The sequence below is a fragment of the Temnothorax longispinosus genome, unplaced genomic scaffold (genome assembly GCF_030848805.1).
Source record: "Temnothorax longispinosus isolate EJ_2023e unplaced genomic scaffold, Tlon_JGU_v1 HiC_scaffold_35, whole genome shotgun sequence".
NCBI classification, from domain to species: domain Eukaryota; kingdom Metazoa; phylum Arthropoda; class Insecta; order Hymenoptera; family Formicidae; genus Temnothorax; species Temnothorax longispinosus.
The window spans coordinates 72780-90761 of record NW_027270176.1 but is presented as its reverse complement, the minus strand read 5'-3'; the positions used below and the strand labels follow the sequence as shown (position 1 = coordinate 90761).

The following is a 17982-nucleotide window of genomic DNA, read 5'->3' as shown; positions in this document are numbered from 1 at the left end:
ACCCCTCCCACATTTTCGCTCTAAAATCTAGCCCCAAGTTCCATTGGCTAGAAATAATCCAAAACAAAGCTATCAGAGCCTGCCTAGACTATCGCATCTCTACACCAATTAACACAATGTTTGTGGAAGCTAAAGAATCTCCCCTCAGACTTCGTCTCCAATTCTTAGCGGTTAAATATTTAATCAAAACGCTTATCACTGATCACCCGGTAGCTGAATCTATGTTCCAGCTTTTGCTCTCGACTCGAGAAATGTCTCAAATCTCGAAAACTGCCAAGAGAAATTCCTTCTGTTCAATTTATTTTTACGTGTTAAATCTCTCCAGCCTTCGTTGCACACCGCAGTAGCGCCCTCTTCTTTTCAACACTTCTACCAATCCATTTTTTTTGCCCCTACTTTGTATCGTCCAGACTCTGATTTCATAGACCTAATTGATAAAATTCCCAGGTTAACCATACAAAATATATTCCTCCAAGCGTTTGATACAATCATGCAGGACTCCATAGTCTTTTACACAGACGGATCCAAAATTTACTCGGGCTGCTGGGTGGGAGCCTCGTGTTATTCACCTTAGCTCCAACAAAGTCTTATGTTTAAGCTTTCCTCGCGTGCTTCAGTTCATACAGCTGAAGCGTGGGCAATATACAACGCCATTTTGCTCAACTTTGATTTAAATTTTCCTAAGTTTACTATTGTCTCGGACTCTAAAAGGCTTTTAAAAGCTGTCTCTAATCCAGACACGTGCCGTTCAAACTATTTAATTCCACTTATAAAAACTAAAATTATCGCAGCTCAGGAACGCGGCAAAGAAATTCAATTTATCTGGATTCCTCACACAAAGGTATCACAGGTAACGAAATTGCGGACGAACTAGCAAAGAGCGCCATTTATTTAGGTATTAAAACCTCGACTTAGACTTCCACACTCAGATTTATTCATTATACACAAAGAAAAACTTGCCACTGAATTCCACAACCATTTGTTTAACAGAGCCCGCCATAAGGGAAACCATTTTTTTCGTACTATTTACGTTAACTCCCTGTGATACTACAAACTAGGATTAAAGCGCAACGCTATCGTAACGATCTCCCGACTGAGAGCGAACCACTATAATTTGAATCACAGTCTTTTCAGAAAAAATAACATCAATGACGGCTCATGCGCTTGTGGCAACCCAATCCAAGACATCAATCATATCATTTTTTACTGTCCTCTGACGTCTAGATGGGCCGCGAGCCTTCGGCTCGCGGCAAGAACCCTCAAGGGTCCTCGCTGTAACGATATCTTCCCTATTCTGAAAAGCCCCACGAACAAAATATGCCGACTAATAATGTCCTTTTGTAAGGCAGCCGACATTGCTTTGTAAATACGCGCGCCCGCGCGTGTATAAACGGCCTCCGGTTTTTCCCTATACCCCCACTCTCTCATCTCCCTAGCATTCAGTACATACCTATCCAAACACGGCCGACAACCCAAGTGACAAACCAAATATACATAGCAACCAGACCTCATAGAAGTTAGCCGGACAATTTCGACTTACGACATTTTTTTTAACGAATCGATTGTTAGTCGTTTGTTATTGATTGTTAGACTATTTAAAACGTTTGTTAGTTAATAGTTTTTACGTAATCACGAAAATAATTTTTAGTGTTAATTTAGCCGGTAAATATAGAATTCTTTACAATTTTCGATTCAAACCGTGGTCAATCAATGCGGAATCGTTTGTTAGTTCCGAATATACTAAGTAAAACGTTTGTTAGATCACGGTTTCGCTAAAAAAAAGCGAAAAACTGTATATCGTTTAGCTGCCGGAGAGTGGGGGTGAGACGTAGAATATGTGGTGGTTTCGGAACGCATTACGTAATAGTTTATCAACACGGGAAACGTGCTTAACCTATTTTCAATTTATTTATTAGATTTGTTTATGCCTAATACCTGGCTACATTTCACGTGCAAAAATATAGGTAAGTGTAAAATGCAAATTTAATTCTGAACTTAGTAAAAAGTATCCTTGCAATATGAAAGAGATATAGATTGCAAAAATAGAGAGGTAACCTACTAAAGTTGTATTTGAACAATTACATCAAATTACAGATTTATGAAATATAGAAATAAACTTATATTGTATGTACAAGTAGATATAAGTAATTTTGTCATCGTACGGAAACTCGCAGTTTAAACTAACTATAAAATTGTTTGCAGATGCTTGATGTCATTAATAGGTAGAAAAGCAGTGGAATACTTCATGCACTTCCAAGTAAGTTAGAAAAGCATTAGCGAAGCTACTTAATCTTGTACAAATCATATTAAAGTACACATTAAAGAAATATAAATATATTTTATTATTGTGTAAGGGTTGGAATCTGTCTTGGGACAAACGCAAAAAGAGAAGCCATAAGATGTCAAAGCGCTTAATCGAAACGAAACAGAGCATCAAGAACCTCGTCGTAGAGCGAGAAGCGATGGCAGTCGAGCTGCATTATCTATGACCGGAATTTCCGAAGATGGCAGTTCAGGCCAACACACTGATTATTATACAGAAGTAAGTTTCATTTTCAAGTTACAAATTTGATTTTGGACGTTTCAGAACTTTTATAATTTAATAACAGAAAGAGATAGTAGCAATAACTTGAAAAATATGTGCAACGCTGATTGACTATCGTGTTGTGAGGGCGTAATTTTCTTAACGTTGCCGCGCTATGAAAGGTTTAATTTACTGCATGATTTAATTTATTCGTATGATATTGCAGACCGAGGACTGCGAAAGTAAGAAAAGTTTATAAGAATTACATTTGTAGGACGTAATGTAGGAATTTATAGGACGTAAACATAGAAGAGGATACAGAGAGTAGTTCTGATTACATGAGTGAAACAAGTGACGATGAACACAGTGGGTGGTGGTAGCCAATCTGGAGCCAGTATGAAACCAGGCGATGATCTTGCTACAGATAGCACATTAAAACGGATTCTAGAGCAGGATTATGACCTAATGAGTATTAAGAACAAGGTAAGCTAGTAATTAAATTTTAGTTAATATACATATATATTACAGATATAAGCTATAAAGCGTTTGTGCCGGATACATTTTTCAACAACTAAAAACTATTCCTGCTGTTTGCATTTTATTTATTTTTCATATTTAAATTAAAATTATACAAGGATTGTAATTTATGTTAAAAACTAATCTTTCACTGAAAACAAATATCATACAAATATATCACTGATATTTATTTTAGCTTATACTTCCGGCGCAACCTACTGTGATAAATATTCCAGAATCTCTGGCACAGCATTTCACTACGACGCAGTTTACGAATATCCCAGAGAAACCTTAATTCTCATATCGCAGTTTACGAATATCTCAGAGAAAGTCTCTGATTGTGTCGATTAATTATCGAACGGAAAAAGGAAAATACAATAGCAATGTTTTTTTTACGTATTAGGATAAGCTGTGATTATATAAAAAAAAAAAGAAAAAAATAACGGAAAACAGAACCGAGCAGGAACAGGACGCAACAGGATATCTGTATTTCTAGAAAGTCTGATTTTGTAAATTATTCTACGAGGAAAACACTTGTGTATTATATATATATGTATATGCGGATATGCGATATACAATTTGATATGATATATGATCTATGACGTTTGTTTATTACTATGTAAAGTGACAGACTTCGAAATTAAACATTAATTACTGTTAATCGTGGCGTTTTGAATTTACTCTTTTTCTTTTCTTTTACCTAAAGAGGATGATGAGAAAGTGAGAAAATTCCAAACGCTGCGAGAGTGCAGACACAATGGACATTCGAATTTTACAAAACGTGAAAAAACATTCGTATTTTCTCATCTCTAAACTCCTCAGACCATGTTAATATTTAAACAAAATAATTTACACGTCACTCAGAGCTAGCGCGATAAAAAAATAAGTTAACATTCGTTGAAACAACATTATACATTTATGCCTAACAACAATTTTTTGTGCTTGCACTCGCGAATCTCTTGCCGACGTGATACTCGATTTTCTCATATTTCTTGCTATAAGACACAAAGGGGAGTTTACTTCTTGCGGAAAATACTCGGCATGCTGGGCGATTCAATTTTCTGTTGAAAAGATCTTGTTCATCTTCTGGCGCATATCCTTGGCAGACATTCACCGTCGTCATCGATAGGGAAAACCCGGAGCTCGTCGAGTGTCCTGGAATGAAGATAATTTTTTTACAAACGTTTAAACATTTTTCGTTATCGAGAAAATGTGTACAGGATACATAATGTTTCTAGAAAAGTATTCAATGGTCCAAAGATATCGAAATTCAGAAATATTCAGAAATATTCTACCAAATCTACTATGGATTATTGCGACTGTAGATTACAATTATATAATCACAGTAATTTCAAATCCAGGTTGCTGCCTGGTCTGCCGAGATCAGGAGATCTTTTTTTCGGCAATCAAAAATTCCAAGAAAATTAGCGTGTCGCTATAATAATGAGGGATGTTCGAAAGATTGCACCGCGTGATAAATTACAGTAATAAAATATAAAATTTCTTATATTTCTTTACCTCTGTATGTCTTATAGTTATTAATTCGTCAATTATTATAAACACGATCAGATATATTTAGATTAACATAACCCTATTCGCTCCAACCATGCCTTTCGTGTCCCACGAATTTCTAACAGTTGTTTGTTCCGGAAAATAAATGATCGTGGGAGAATCCCCTCCACGCCGGAAAAAAGTTATTGTGGCAGAGAACCTCAGGTAAAAATTTCAAAGTCCTAGCTCATTTACTCTCGAAACGGGGAACAATTAAAATCTCGGTGGGACACGAAAGTGCATGGTTGGAGGATTACGTCAGTGTTGTGTGAAAGGTAAATGACCATTTTTTTCGATAAAAATGTATTTTTGTGTATAATTTAACCGTATTTAAAATATTTTTGTTGTTAAAAAAAAAATTTAACATTTCACAGAGGTCTATTATGGCTCAGAGGCAGGTGGAAGAGGTGGGGAGGAGCTACGATTATTTTAAAAAAATTAATTTTTTTACATAAAAAATATGTCACACTTCAAATTCGCCTTTTCTTATTCAGAAATTCTTTTTCTAGCATTCTTTAAGTCCTTAAAGTCCTTCTGTACCATTTAAAAATTACCAAATTTGCGGCGACGAAATTAAGTATTCCTATTTAATTAATAATTATCTCATATTTTTTTTCTCATTTGCACTACTTTTAGCTTTAATTTGCGTTTTGGTTCATTAAGCTTCGTCAATTTGTTCGTGAGTTATGATTTTTTAAGTAAAACGAGTCGTAACGTGTGTTAGTCAACATATAATTGTTGTAAAAAAATATTTAAATAAATGATTTCCAAATGTTCTTTACATTGATTTTTAGTCGAAGGTACAAAGATATTATAATAATTTTTGGGGAATTTTTCAAAGCTATTAACATTATAAAAAACACGTGGGACTCGAAAGTGCATGGTTGGAGGATTATTGGGGCGAAAAAAACGTTGGAGTGAATAGGGATAATTATTTTTATTCAATACCTATCTATTGGCTTCATTCAGTAAATACTGCCTGCACTCCGCTTCTCTGAGCAAGAAACGCACTGCATCTTCTTGCTGAGGTAGGCATTGATTTACCAACGTTTTGAGATGCCTCAGTTCCGGTAGTACTACTCCGGAAGCGCATTGACAGCATCAACGAGTTTCTAACAGCAGCTGATATTGATATGTAGGAGCAACATTCAACAGCTAGTAATCTTCTCTCTGTGTACTTGTGTTGACTCTGCTCCCAACAAATCGTTAGAATGTCTTCCGTTTCCAGCGGCTCTTCGGCGAGCTTCGCCATTACGACTAAACCTGATAAAAAAAAAAGAAAGTGACCTTTAGTAACAGGTACATTCAGTAAGCAAAACACATTTTTTAATTATAAATGTATTTTATACATTGCAATATGCAGTACATAAGTAGCAACAAACCCGACTCCTCTTTTCAGAAAGAATAAATCTTATTGTATTTAAATCTATTAATCCTAAATCGATAAACTGTATTTTTTTTTACTAACCAGTCAATATCATTTGTCGCTCGTCCTCTTGCGGCCTCTTTTTTATAAACGATGGTTAATGATGATGGTGGTGGTGGTGGGATGATTGTTATATTTTACCGGTTCAACAGGAAGCACTGAGAGCACACAAAACAATAATTCTAACGCAGACGGAAGAGAATCATAAGGTGACATGTCGAGCAATTCGTCGACTACGCTCCTATCCTATTCCCTGTTTTCTAAACTCTAAACGCTGGCCACAAACACGGCTAACTGAAAACAGTACATGTTAGATAATTAACAAAAGTCCATTTTCTTATTTATGGTATGCTTTTCTTTTCTGAAATAACACAGGGAATGATGTATTACCGCTTGACAAAGCTTTATAAGGATGCAAAGTGATGTTGGGTCTCTTCACACTTTTGAAAAAACGTTCCCTTAACAATGGATGCTCAGCTTCAAGCACTTCATTCCACTGCTTGGATATCTTTACGTGCAGAGTTGTCGCCGCAAAGAATTGCACTTCGTATGACTGTAAAAATAATAGGCCTTGTTACACACACATATATATATGTATATAAAAGAAAAGAATCAGCTATCAAGATCCGTATTAAAGATTATCTCACCAGTAATTAAGTCTAGAAAGAGGATGTCTCCTTTATTTGTCGATGAGGCATATATGTTGATAGTATGTGTCATTTTTTATGGATAGAAGTCAATATCACTAATATTTAAAATGTTTTAACGTCAAAAACAAATTTTAGTCTACTTGCTGAACTTGAAAAATAAATGCAATATACAATATAGGTATACAATAAGAGAAAAGTATTTTAACCAACTTCAAAGATAATTCAAAAAATTAATTAAATTAAGACTTCATTTTTAAAATTTAAAGTACAATGTATGTATTAATAATCGATATTAATGTCGCGTTGTATTCGATTAATACAATTGCTTCGTTTGTGTAGAATGGAAACCCTAACAACGTATATACACGGCGAGGTGGGGGTTGATTTCGGTGTTTGGACTACACGTCCGGATGGCTGTAGCCAAATCATCATAAATGTGCCAAACTCCACTGGGGAGCAGGCAGTATGAGATATAATGGTCAGAGTGTGAGTCAAAGGCTACTATTCCGGCCAACCTGTAAATGTAACAAACCAATTAAAAATAATTCTTAAAATGTGTATTTAAAAATACAATAAAAAAGCATATCATTATACAAACCTGTATTCAAAACTTATATCTTCGTGTTGAAGTGTCAGTGTAGCTGGCATTTGCTTCAGAGCGCATGTCTTTCCTGTCGTACATTTGATATTTGAACGTATATCAAGTTCAATCATAATGTGATTTCCTGGTTCTCTCAACCACGTGTACTGTCCCAGACAGGGGTCACGGCATTTTATCTTGAAAATCGGTGATCGGAAGTGTAAAGCTGTCTCCAAATAGCCAAACCCTTTATTTACAATGTTCCTGTGATTAGGCGCTAAAATTATTGTCCCATAAGTTCTACCTTTGCAGTGCGAACAAATCTCCGTATTCTTAACACTAGGCTCCGAGGCTAGCGTTTTGTTGGCCACATTCGCAATACTGTCAGTAGCATCGATAACGTACGATACAACCCGTACTTCTGTCTGTATGTGCGGTTTACAAGAATACAGGTTTTTAAGAATTAGAATTCTCTTGCGTAACACGGCTGGCGTCGCTCCTTTCTCAATTAAATTACACACAAGTTCCAATGTGGAATTTTTGGAACTCTTCAGGAAGTTGAAGTAATTGACGTCGTCAATTGCAGGCCTCATGAGCGCGTGGAGTAGTGCGTCGAAGGCGCACGTATTAATGGCGTAATAGGACTTTATTTCGCCATTTTCTTTGATTTGACAGGTAGACAACGCGAACCGTGTGGTAGCAGTGTGAATTTCTTCTTCTGCGCGACTAAAGTATTTCTGTGTCGAATTTCGGGATACGCTCTAAAGAATTTACTCATCTTTCTTGGGTCTCGATTACACAGTTGTCGTTCGTCTGACTTTGTACCCAATTGTGATGCTTTTGCGCTGAACGTTGGCCGTATATCTAGCAATTCACTTTCGCTGGACATGTTAATCGACGGGCTATCTGAAACGGCCAATTTCGTGTCGCGATGCACGATTGAGTTTATAACCGAATGAGGTGATGTATGAGCGCTCGACTTTGGTTGCCCTTTCACATTTAATTCGAATTCACTGTAATTAGTGCTCTGCAGGTTCAACGTATTGCTAGCCGAATCGGTCGATTTTTCCGTCGTGCAATAGGAGTGATCCACCAAAGATGCATTGCTCATTGGTTCGAAATTCTTGTTCGCAATGTTGAGGCCTGTAGACAACCCCGGCCAGTTTTCCAAAACATCGCAACCGTTCGAAATTTTTCCATTCAGATTATTTGTTTCAAAATTATCGTGCAATTTTTTGACAACCGGTAAAGTTAAACCATTAACAAGGGCTTCGATATCTTTCGATGACAAATCAACAAAACACGATATGTTTTCATCATTCAGGTCGAATGTATCACTCTCGAGCTTATCCGCTTTATCTTTTCCTCGCCAATTTTCCGTAGCCAGTAAGTCTGAATCATTACAACAAGCTTCAATACCGTTCCATCCCGTTTCAGCAAAACATGGTACATCTTCGACCTGGTTGTATTTTGTCCGCAGTTGCACAGATTCCTTGGGAGATTTGTTGATTCTATCTTCCTTGTTGCTCGATAATACTTGATGGAAGGGCGTTCTTTCTTCGTTGATGTTTGATTCAGCCTCTCCATCAACGGATCGTTCGGATGAGACGTGCAAGCATTTTCCTCGATTGCCAGGTGGAAACTCACTCAAATACGATATGTCTAGGCTCCTCTTTGATTCGATGCTTGGTATACATTGTTTGGCATTGAAATTTATCATCTTTGATGAGAAAAGCGAAGTTGCACCAGCGATGTCACGTGCTTGCATTATTAAAAATTTATCGACGCGCAATGGCCGGTTAGTGTTTTTCAAAACTCTGGTCTTAATATCATTGAAATAACCTTCGACGTAACTCGAAGTTGCATGTGAGGTGCCACAAGCCATTCCGACGCTAGTCCAGAGCGGGAACTCTTTAGCCCGACTTGAAAGAAGCTTGACGAACTCTGACAGGTAAAACGGATTCAGATCTTCACCATCTCGTTGTATATTCCCGGCCTTTGCAACTTGCCCGTCGACCCATTTTTCAATGCAACTGCTGCTTTCGTCCAATTCGTCAGGTTCACTTATATGCTCTGCTTCCAGATGTTTAGGCTCTATATTCTGAAAAGCTCTTCAAGTTTGTGTCAATATTTATACCACGAACTGCTATGCAATCTTCAAGTTTCTTTCTTGCTTCTTTCGCTGTTCGCACCTCCGAATAAACGAGTTCGGCGTCTTGATGAGTTTGAAGACCTACGACACAGGTCAGATAAAAAATTTCTTGGAAATTGGAAAATTTTGTGCATTCTACCATCATAGCAACGCAGCGAACGAAGAAGTCTTTGATGCAAGCTTGACGCACTAACTTCCAGCAACTCCATCTGCATACGGCATGGATCAGATGAGCTACATCCACTCGAATCAATGTGTCTGGTCTTTTCTCCATTCCAACTCCCGATATTGCACTGAACATGGTATTAACGTATGATTTGATCGTCTGGTTATTGAAGGCTAGACTGATGCCACACAAGAACGCACGCGAATAATCGCACACGGCCTGACTTGGCTTGGGGGCACCTCCTCGCAGCCACTGCCTAAGCCACAGTTCGATGAACTCAGTGGTGTGTCTTTCCGATAACATCTGGTGAACAGCAATTGTAGTACCATCAAAATTTATTACAATCGCATATAAGAAGATATGACCTCTACGACCTGTTTGATCGATTTTCTTTACGACACTTCCCGTCGCATTGAGACTTATAACCGATATTTTGTTCAATCGACAATATTCCTTATATGCATATAATTGAGCAGGAATACTATACGTAACATGAAACGGCAGCAATCCGACATTGTGTATGAAACCTGCATATACAGGATTCGATGCCATTTCCTCGATGGTTCAAACCAGATCTCGCCCATCTTCTTTTTTGATTCCTAGTTCTGCGTTTATTTCTTCCAGTCGTGCTTGTTGGCATACATTGCCACTGGGCAAAGATGGAGGTTCGGTTTCCCCACATTGCATATTTTCCCTTGCATATCTTTTCCGCCACACAGAACACCCTTCTGCTTTTAATTCTTTCCGTATTTGTTTCCGTCGTTGGCCGTTCAATGGGCGTTTGACTAACTCGTGATTTTCCAACCGAGTGTCTCGAGTTTTAATTTAAATTGTTAAACCCTCAACACAGGTTTGTTTTTCTGCGTCACCTCGAAAAGTGTTTCCACAAACTTTGCTTTTGCATGACCCGATTATTTTGATTATATATGTCGTATCGTCTGGAGAGAGAATTACCTCGGATCGCTTAAATACAAACGCGCAAGGTAGTTGAAATTGTTGCCAAAACGAGATTGAAATCTCGTTTGTCCATACCCCTGGCTTCAGTTTTAGTTTTGGTCTTCCAGAGTTCGCCTTAATGTCTGACTTGATAATATCAGGCTTCATCTCGTTCTACTGTTGCTCGGTCAGGACCAAATCAAACGTATCCAGTTTTTTTCGTTATTCTTCAATTCAAAAGATGTCTCAAAGGATGCATCGCCATCAGATTTTCCATTAATAATAGACTCTTCCAAACCAGAATTATTGTTCTGATCGAATTTCGGTGGAACAACTAAGCCCATTTCTTTTCTGGCGGTACTCAGAACACAATTTCTATCATAGTACAAATTGAGATAGCAGGCCTCAAAACTCCATTTTTTGTTCAACGCAACAGACATATCTTTCCATACCTGGTGTGACCAGGGGGGTAGTGGGTCACTTTTAAAGTATTGCATGTATTTTTTTATAATTTCGATAGCCAGCTCGGGTGGTACAGCTGACTTCTTCGGCATATTGCTACTGAAAACTCCTGTAACACCAAGAATTGTATTTTTTCAACAGTATTACTAAATCATATTTTCTTTTAATGCTGGGGGTTCTATTGTGGCAGATAAATACTTGAGAAAGCTGAGTATATTGTTGCATTTAAATGTTAAATTGTATAAAAATTTTAGAACATTATAATGAAATAAAAATCCGAATAATCTACTTCACTACTAAGAACATTAAATTCAGACAGCAATCGTATTGCGAACATATTAAAGCAGTTAAAACAGTTTTTCTGATATAAAATCTAATAATGAATTCGATCACCCGTATTGAACTGGATTAGTGTATATTAAAAGCTGCCATACAAAGTTTTTTTAATGTAGAAACATAAATATTTTAAACGACTTTACAAATAGTCAATAATAATATTGCCACGTTACTTTAATAGAATGATTTTAGTAGAACGCATTAATGAGTTCATCGTTAAAGTAATTATATTATACCATTGCATTTAGATATCTTCATGTGTAACAGTATTTAAGGTGCATTAATTCAGTGTAGTGCAATCAAATTCGTTATAAACGTTTATATAGGGGAGACCGGGGCTATCTGTCTACGAGGGCTATGTGTCTACAGTACTGTTATCTCATGTGTTAAAAGATATATTTCTCGGTAATTATTTAGATTAACAAACTCCCCCTCCAATAATCTTGACTTTAATATTGTGAATTACAAAGTCATTGGAAGGGGGTTCGTTAATCTAAATAAATCAACTCAACCCAAATACAATGTATTATCAAAGCTCTCTCGTATTCAATAACACAGCTCTTATAAAACAAAATATAAAACGTAAACATATAATTAGTAATAATATAATAAAACGTATAAAAAGTTTTCTCACGTTTCCCCTAATCAACGGCGATAATCTATCTCTTTTAACTTATATCGGACCTGAAAACTATTGCCTCGTGTAATAAGGTATTCTCGATTCTGTATTCTCGATTCTCTTTTATTGATAAAAGCGCGCTTTTTTCCCGAGATGGTATAGTTCATGTTACGTATACTCTATAGCATATCTCAGAACTAAAAGTGCGCTTTTATCGGTAAAAGAGAATCGAGAATTTGGGCAGACAATAATGCTATACCGACTGAGCCGAAGGCGCCCCACCAACCGTCTTGATTCTATTAACTTGTGGTCAAGAAAAATGTGTCGAAATTTTTTTAGGTTTAATCTACAATAGGTGTAGTAATCCTTAAGTCCTAAAAAATTAACCAATCATAGTTAATTATTTTCCTCACATTCGATTGTGATTGATCAATTTCTTACAGCAGATCTTAATGGAACAGTTAATAAAGTTGTAGGGTAGTATTTCATTGTCGGACATGGGTTTTCTCTTTAGGTAAAGAATATTGATAAAACTTTAACTCGTAACGAGGTAGCAACAAAAGTTATTTTTAAAATATTTATTATAATATTATACTTTTAATTGCTTAATTTTAACAGCCATCACAAAATCTGAGTTTGCCAATACGTATAAAAAATTTTGGCACGCGTCATTGTCAAATAATATGGTCAAACGATCCAGAAGTGCACATTCAAAAAAGCCAGACATGGTCAAAGTAATTGCATAGTCACATAAATGTATATTTTAACTTTAGCTAGGATACTAAGAACTTTTTGTTACAATAGGAAGTTTCAAATTGAACCGTTTATCGAGAAGTTCCAGCTGATAGTTCTAACGTAGTTCAATGCAAAATATGTTGGGATGTGTAAGTTTGAATTCGATTTTTATCATTTATTCATTTATAATCAAAATATTTCATATCATAAAAAAAAGAATATTTTTATAATTTTTATGATCATACTTTATAATTACGTTTTTCAAATATTATCGTAAAATGTTTCTTTTTACATTAAAGAAATAAAATCTTAACGGAAGATTGGTACATATTCGAGCATATTTTTGGACAAGGAAAGCGAAAATTGATTAGAACCTCCACATTTAAAGCTACTTTTACGGAGCCACAGATTACGTTCAACAAGAGAGAGTTAACGTTTTGCATTGATATATGTCCTGAGGGAGAAGAGTTACAACAGACAAGTACAAAATTGTATATTAACATGTTCAAAACTATTTTAGAGGAAACTATCCGAAAAAGTTATGCAATATAATATTCCAAAGGGTTTCTGAAGTACTTTGGCGTCAAGGTTTACTACGTGACAAACAATTAAAATTTTCATATTATTTAAATTAAACATATAAAGTTTCGTATGGCATTATACTAAATAAAATAAAAATGTTTTTAATTTGCTGATTTTTAGACGAACTAATAGTGACAAATCAATCGCGATTAAGTTTAAATGTTTTATTGTACATTGACGCTCCCTTTTATTTGATTAACAATAAGAAAAAGTTTGTGCATAAAAAGACCGGCTGGAGTATAATCTTAAGCTGTTATAAACTAATCACTCGATTGTTAGATATAACGGAGCCGTATTATCAACCTTAAGCCAATGTCTTGAAATAAGAACCGACTATATGTATATTAGCCTTAATTTTACTCATTAATTCCTCCTTTGAAGTAACAATTGCTTGTTCGTTGCTTAGCAAGAAAGATTTTACAAAAAAATATTGTTCTTTTTCTTACCTATATAACAGGAGATGAGGTAATATGCGAAATCGAAATATATACGCAAGCCGTCTGCGACTTCTCTGCATATATTTACTTCGTTTACTGTTTTCTCTATAGTATTATTCACTTTATTCCGTTGAGGTTTCTCTGGGATATTCGTAAACTGCGTCGTAGTAAAATGCTGTGCCAAAGATTCTGGTATATTTATCACAGTAGGTTGCGCCGGAAGTACAAGCTGAAATAATTTTCGTGTCATATGTATGTAGACCTTATATCAAATAATTTTATGTAAAAACTTATCGCACAATGCAGGGCAAACATTATTACAATAACATCACTGGCCAACACATGCTACATTCCAAGTTTCAAACTCTTTCAAGTCATATTCCTTTCACATGCTTTATCAAGAATAAATAAAGGATGTCTTTCAATACATTTGTATTTTCTACTACTAATCTTTATTATTATTGAATTTTCTGAGATCACAATTTATAACATGTACAACTATTTCTTCTTATAATGTAAAATTAAAAAATCAGCTAGCAGAATTTAATAAAAAATGTAGCTATCACAATTTAAGAAATAAAAATAAAGAGACATCCTCTGTAAAAAGAGAAGTTTAAGAGAGATAATTCATAGAAAGATGCGTGGCAGAAAGATCACAGGCTGCACGGAAAGCACGAACAATGATATCGTACGACGCACTGAACGATATTAAATGTAAGTAAAAATTTATGAATATGATCAAATTTGATATGCAGTTATATGCAGATGTAATTAGGATTCATCATGAAGTATTGTGAGAATAAATGTATGAACTGATATTATTTGTTGTGAGATATGGATAAGTAATAAACATTCCATTTCGTTTAAACTGTAAGTTAGGAAATAGCATTAGAAAATAGCATACTTTATGCTAACGTCTTACCTCCTCCTTGGACTCCAGTAAGTCTCTCACAAGTATAGTAATTCTTGGCAATAAAATCGCTCTACAGTCCACATTTAAAAAAAGCGGATTGTGGACGATGTCATTTACCGTCATCATTTTTTGTTTAGTTAATCTACCCGTTGGTAGAGTCACGAGTAAATCTGTTAAAATTGTGCTTAATTGCTTGCCGCTATAAACTCTTAATAAATGAGGTATCGTCGTTGGTAGGTACTTGAGACAGGCGTCTTGAACCAACAGAGTACCATCTGTTTCATGACTCATGAGATTAACGATAGACCGTAATAGATCAGTTAAGGTTTGTGAGAATTCTTCTTCATTCTGATTTAACCTTTAAAAATAAATTACGAATCTCCATTAAAAATCATGCATACTTCTTTTTTTGGAGTAGATATTCACAGCCATATTTATTATATTGTCGTATTTAGACAATTTTATAAAACGTTTTATTAACGATTATATAACGTGTGAGAAAAGAATTGTAATGATAAATAAAACGTACTCAGTAAATAAAAGACGAGATTCGACAATAAATCTCATGCAGTATTGGAGACTTTTCATTGTCTTAAGCAATAAATCTCGTTCCTGTCCATCGCCGTTGTTGACGTTATCTATACGCTTGTGTAATACCGGAATTAATGTCTTATATGCAAGAGTTGCAGAGAAGCTCTCAGAAATATATAAATCTAATACTGGTTGGAAGTGCTGGTACTTTCTATCGGATACGAGTCCGATAATATATAAAAGGCACTCAAAGACCATGTCATCATAGACATCACTGTCTGAATTACTCATTAAGATATTAAATAAAGCATCCAAAACATCCTGGAACGTAATAATTTTAATATAATTTTCCCTTATAAAAACATTTTTTATTATGTACGTAATCTTAATTTTCGTTAAATCAGATTTATTTTACCTGCAGAAACTTCACTATTTCCTCCCCGTCAACTTTCATTGAAGCAGCTAAAGATTCTTTTAAGTCCGTATTGTGCGATGCCCAATTAAGTAAATCTAATAAGTCTACATTCTGGGTTAATTTAGTTGAGCAAATATTGGTCGCTATCAAAAAACTATCTGTAATGCTTAATGTTAGCGATCCTAAACTTGGCTTTTTCTCCATGTTTAATTCAACTTAAAACACAGATAAAAATAAAGAAAAAGTCAGTGATATATTTGTATAATATTTGTTTTCAGAGAAAGATTAGTTTTTAACATAAATTCAAATTATACAATCCTTGTATAATTTTAATTTAAATATGAAAAGTAAATAAAATGCAAACAGCAGGAATAGTTCTTAGTTGTTGAAAAATGTATCTGGCACAAACGCTTTATAGCTTATATCTGTAATATATATTAACTAAAAATTAATTGCTAGCTTACCTTATTTTTATTTGGTAGATCTTGCTTGTCCTTCACCTCACTTGAATGCCGCCTATCGTCGAATCTGCTCTCCATCCTGGAAGCAAAACAGTCCACGTGAATGTTTATATGTTGTTCGTAATTTTGCCGGTCCGCACTGTACGCGTCGGGGCGCAATAATCTTCCGGTCGGAGTCAGTCCGCGAACGGGAGAGGAAATTCAATCAACTGAATCGTCGTTGGTAGATAGGAGCACTTTATTTTACAGTTTCGGATTATCGCGCTCGACGTGTCACTCTCGTGGCTTCTGAAGGCTCACTAAATTCCTGGCCGCGACCGAGGAACGGTTTCCGCGCGTGAAACGCGTGATCGAAGCGTGATCAACGGCCTGTCTTCGCAGGCATGGAATGTCTTTGTCTGATTTCGTAAATATTCGATCACGCGTTCCGCACCTGCGGTGACGAGCTTCTAACACCACGTGATTCTCCAAGGACGAGAATGTTAGACAGAGACCCGAAGAATCAGTGAATAAAAGTACAAGTTATACGTTGCATGTATGCTAGGATAACTCGGCTCGCCCGAAAATCGGCCAGGAGGTAGACGTACGTCCGGCACGTCCTCGATTAACGTTAACGTCAATGATTGAAAGCCACGACATGAAATATAATAAATTATATGCGAGACGAAAAAGACGAGAAAATTTCGAAGAGAAACGATAGAATTTCATCGTCGTCAGATGATTGCTGATTAATTAATTTCAATAATGGATTTGATAGAATATCTGAACGTCATGAACAGTCTACTTGCTATTTCAAAAATAAAAAAGGATTTAAATGATTTTCTTTTAGCAATAAATCTCACCTCCTGTACTACACCGCACCGCGATGTCCCTAATTTAATTAATTTCTTTGCAATCTTCTAATTCGATAACTCTTCAAATTGCAACAATTAAGAAAGTAAGCTGAAGATATATAATTAGTAATCCTTAAGATATATGTAGTAATCCTTAAGTCCTAAGAAATTAATCAATCATAGTTAATTATTTTCCTCACATTCGATTGTGATTGATCAATTTCTCACAGCAGATCTTAATGGAACACTTAATAAAGTTGTAGGGTAGTATTTCATTGTCGGATCTTTTATGGCCAGTCTACAATGAGTCGTTAGTCGTTAGTCAGATGTCGGAAGAGAGTCGAAAAAAGTCATAAACGTGTCATAAGGCGATCGGAAGTCTGTAATCGGCAATCATAAGCGATTGGCCAAATGCCATCTCTTACGATCACCGATTACAGGTCTTCGATTGCTTACAATACGCTTATAACTATTTCTTCCGACATCTGACTAACGACTAACCACTCATTGTAGACTGGTCATTATATTTAAGGCCGGCTGGAGTATAATCTTAAGAGAGAGAGAGATGTTATAAACTAATCACTCGATTGTTAGATATAACAGAGCCGTATATATTATCAACCTTAAGCCATTGTCTTGAAATAAGAACCGACTATGTAAACTAGCCTTAATTTTACTCATTAATTCTTCCTTTGGAATAATGATTGCTTGTTCGTTGCTTAGCAAGGAAGATTTTACAGAAAAATATATTGCTCTTTTTCTTACCTATATAACAGGAGATGAGGTAATATGCGAAATCGAAATATATACGCAAGCCGTCCGCGACTTCTTTGCATATATTTACTTCGTTTACTGTTTTCTCTATGGTATTATTCACTTTACTCCGTTGAGATTTCTGTTCGTAATATTCTCGGTTCGGAATATTCGTAAACTGCGTCGTAGTACAATGCTATGCCAAAGATTCCGGAATATTTATCACAGTAGGTTGCGCCGGAAGTACAAGCTGAAATAAATATCAGTGATATATTTGTATACCTACTATTTGTTTTCAGGGAAAGATTAGTTTTTAATATAAATTACAATTAATGCGAATCAATGAGAATGACACCGGCGGCTTTTCCGCCTCTCTGTATATGAACTGGACGACAAATCTGACA

The 17982-nt window shown here is 35.7% G+C and overlaps 1 protein-coding gene and 1 long non-coding RNA gene across 4 annotated transcripts; one reads left to right on the top strand and one right to left on the bottom strand.

The window, feature by feature from the left end:
- The first annotated feature begins 1540 nt into the window (after positions 1 to 1540).
- Positions 1541 to 3635, top strand: LOC139824390 (uncharacterized). The gene is made up of 5 exons (XR_011735090.1): positions 1541 to 1964; positions 2203 to 2257; positions 2355 to 2542; positions 2821 to 3007; positions 3237 to 3635. It is a non-coding gene; the product is annotated as an uncharacterized lncRNA (long non-coding RNA).
- Positions 3009 to 17982, bottom strand: LOC139824389 (dedicator of cytokinesis protein 1-like). Of its 3 annotated transcripts, XR_011735089.1 has the most exons (6): positions 17906 to 17982; positions 17591 to 17828; positions 6408 to 6570; positions 6060 to 6311; positions 5540 to 5854; positions 3009 to 4195 (listed from the first exon to the last, which is right to left on the bottom strand). XR_011735089.1 is itself a non-coding variant. In XM_071796921.1 (4 exons), the coding sequence occupies exons 1-4, from the start codon at positions 15733 to 15735 to the stop codon at positions 4160 to 4162; spliced, it is 912 nt and encodes a 303-aa protein (XP_071653022.1). In that variant the 5' UTR covers positions 15736 to 15741; the 3' UTR covers positions 3009 to 4159. The 3 variants fall into 3 exon arrangements, 1 of the variants encoding a protein (XP_071653022.1); XR_011735088.1 differs by having other exon boundaries at positions 17591 to 17975; XM_071796921.1 differs by lacking the exons at positions 5540 to 5854; positions 6060 to 6311; positions 6408 to 6570; positions 17591 to 17828; positions 17906 to 17982 and adding exons at positions 14595 to 14943; positions 15115 to 15437; positions 15532 to 15741.

Excerpts from the sequence above, each read along its gene's own strand:
- LOC139824389 (XM_071796921.1), bottom strand. The coding sequence starts at position 15,735 with ATGGAGAAAAAGCCAAGTTTAGGATCGCTAACATTAAGCATTACAGAT. Across the intron at positions 14,944-15,114 it reads TCTCGTCTTTTATTTACTGA|GTTAAATCAGAATGAAGAAG; the intron begins GTACGTTTTATT and ends TTATTTTTAAAG. Across the intron at positions 4,196-14,594 it reads TACTGGAGTCCAAGGAGGAG|GACACTCGACGAGCTCCGGG; the intron begins GTAAGACGTTAG and ends TCTTCATTCCAG.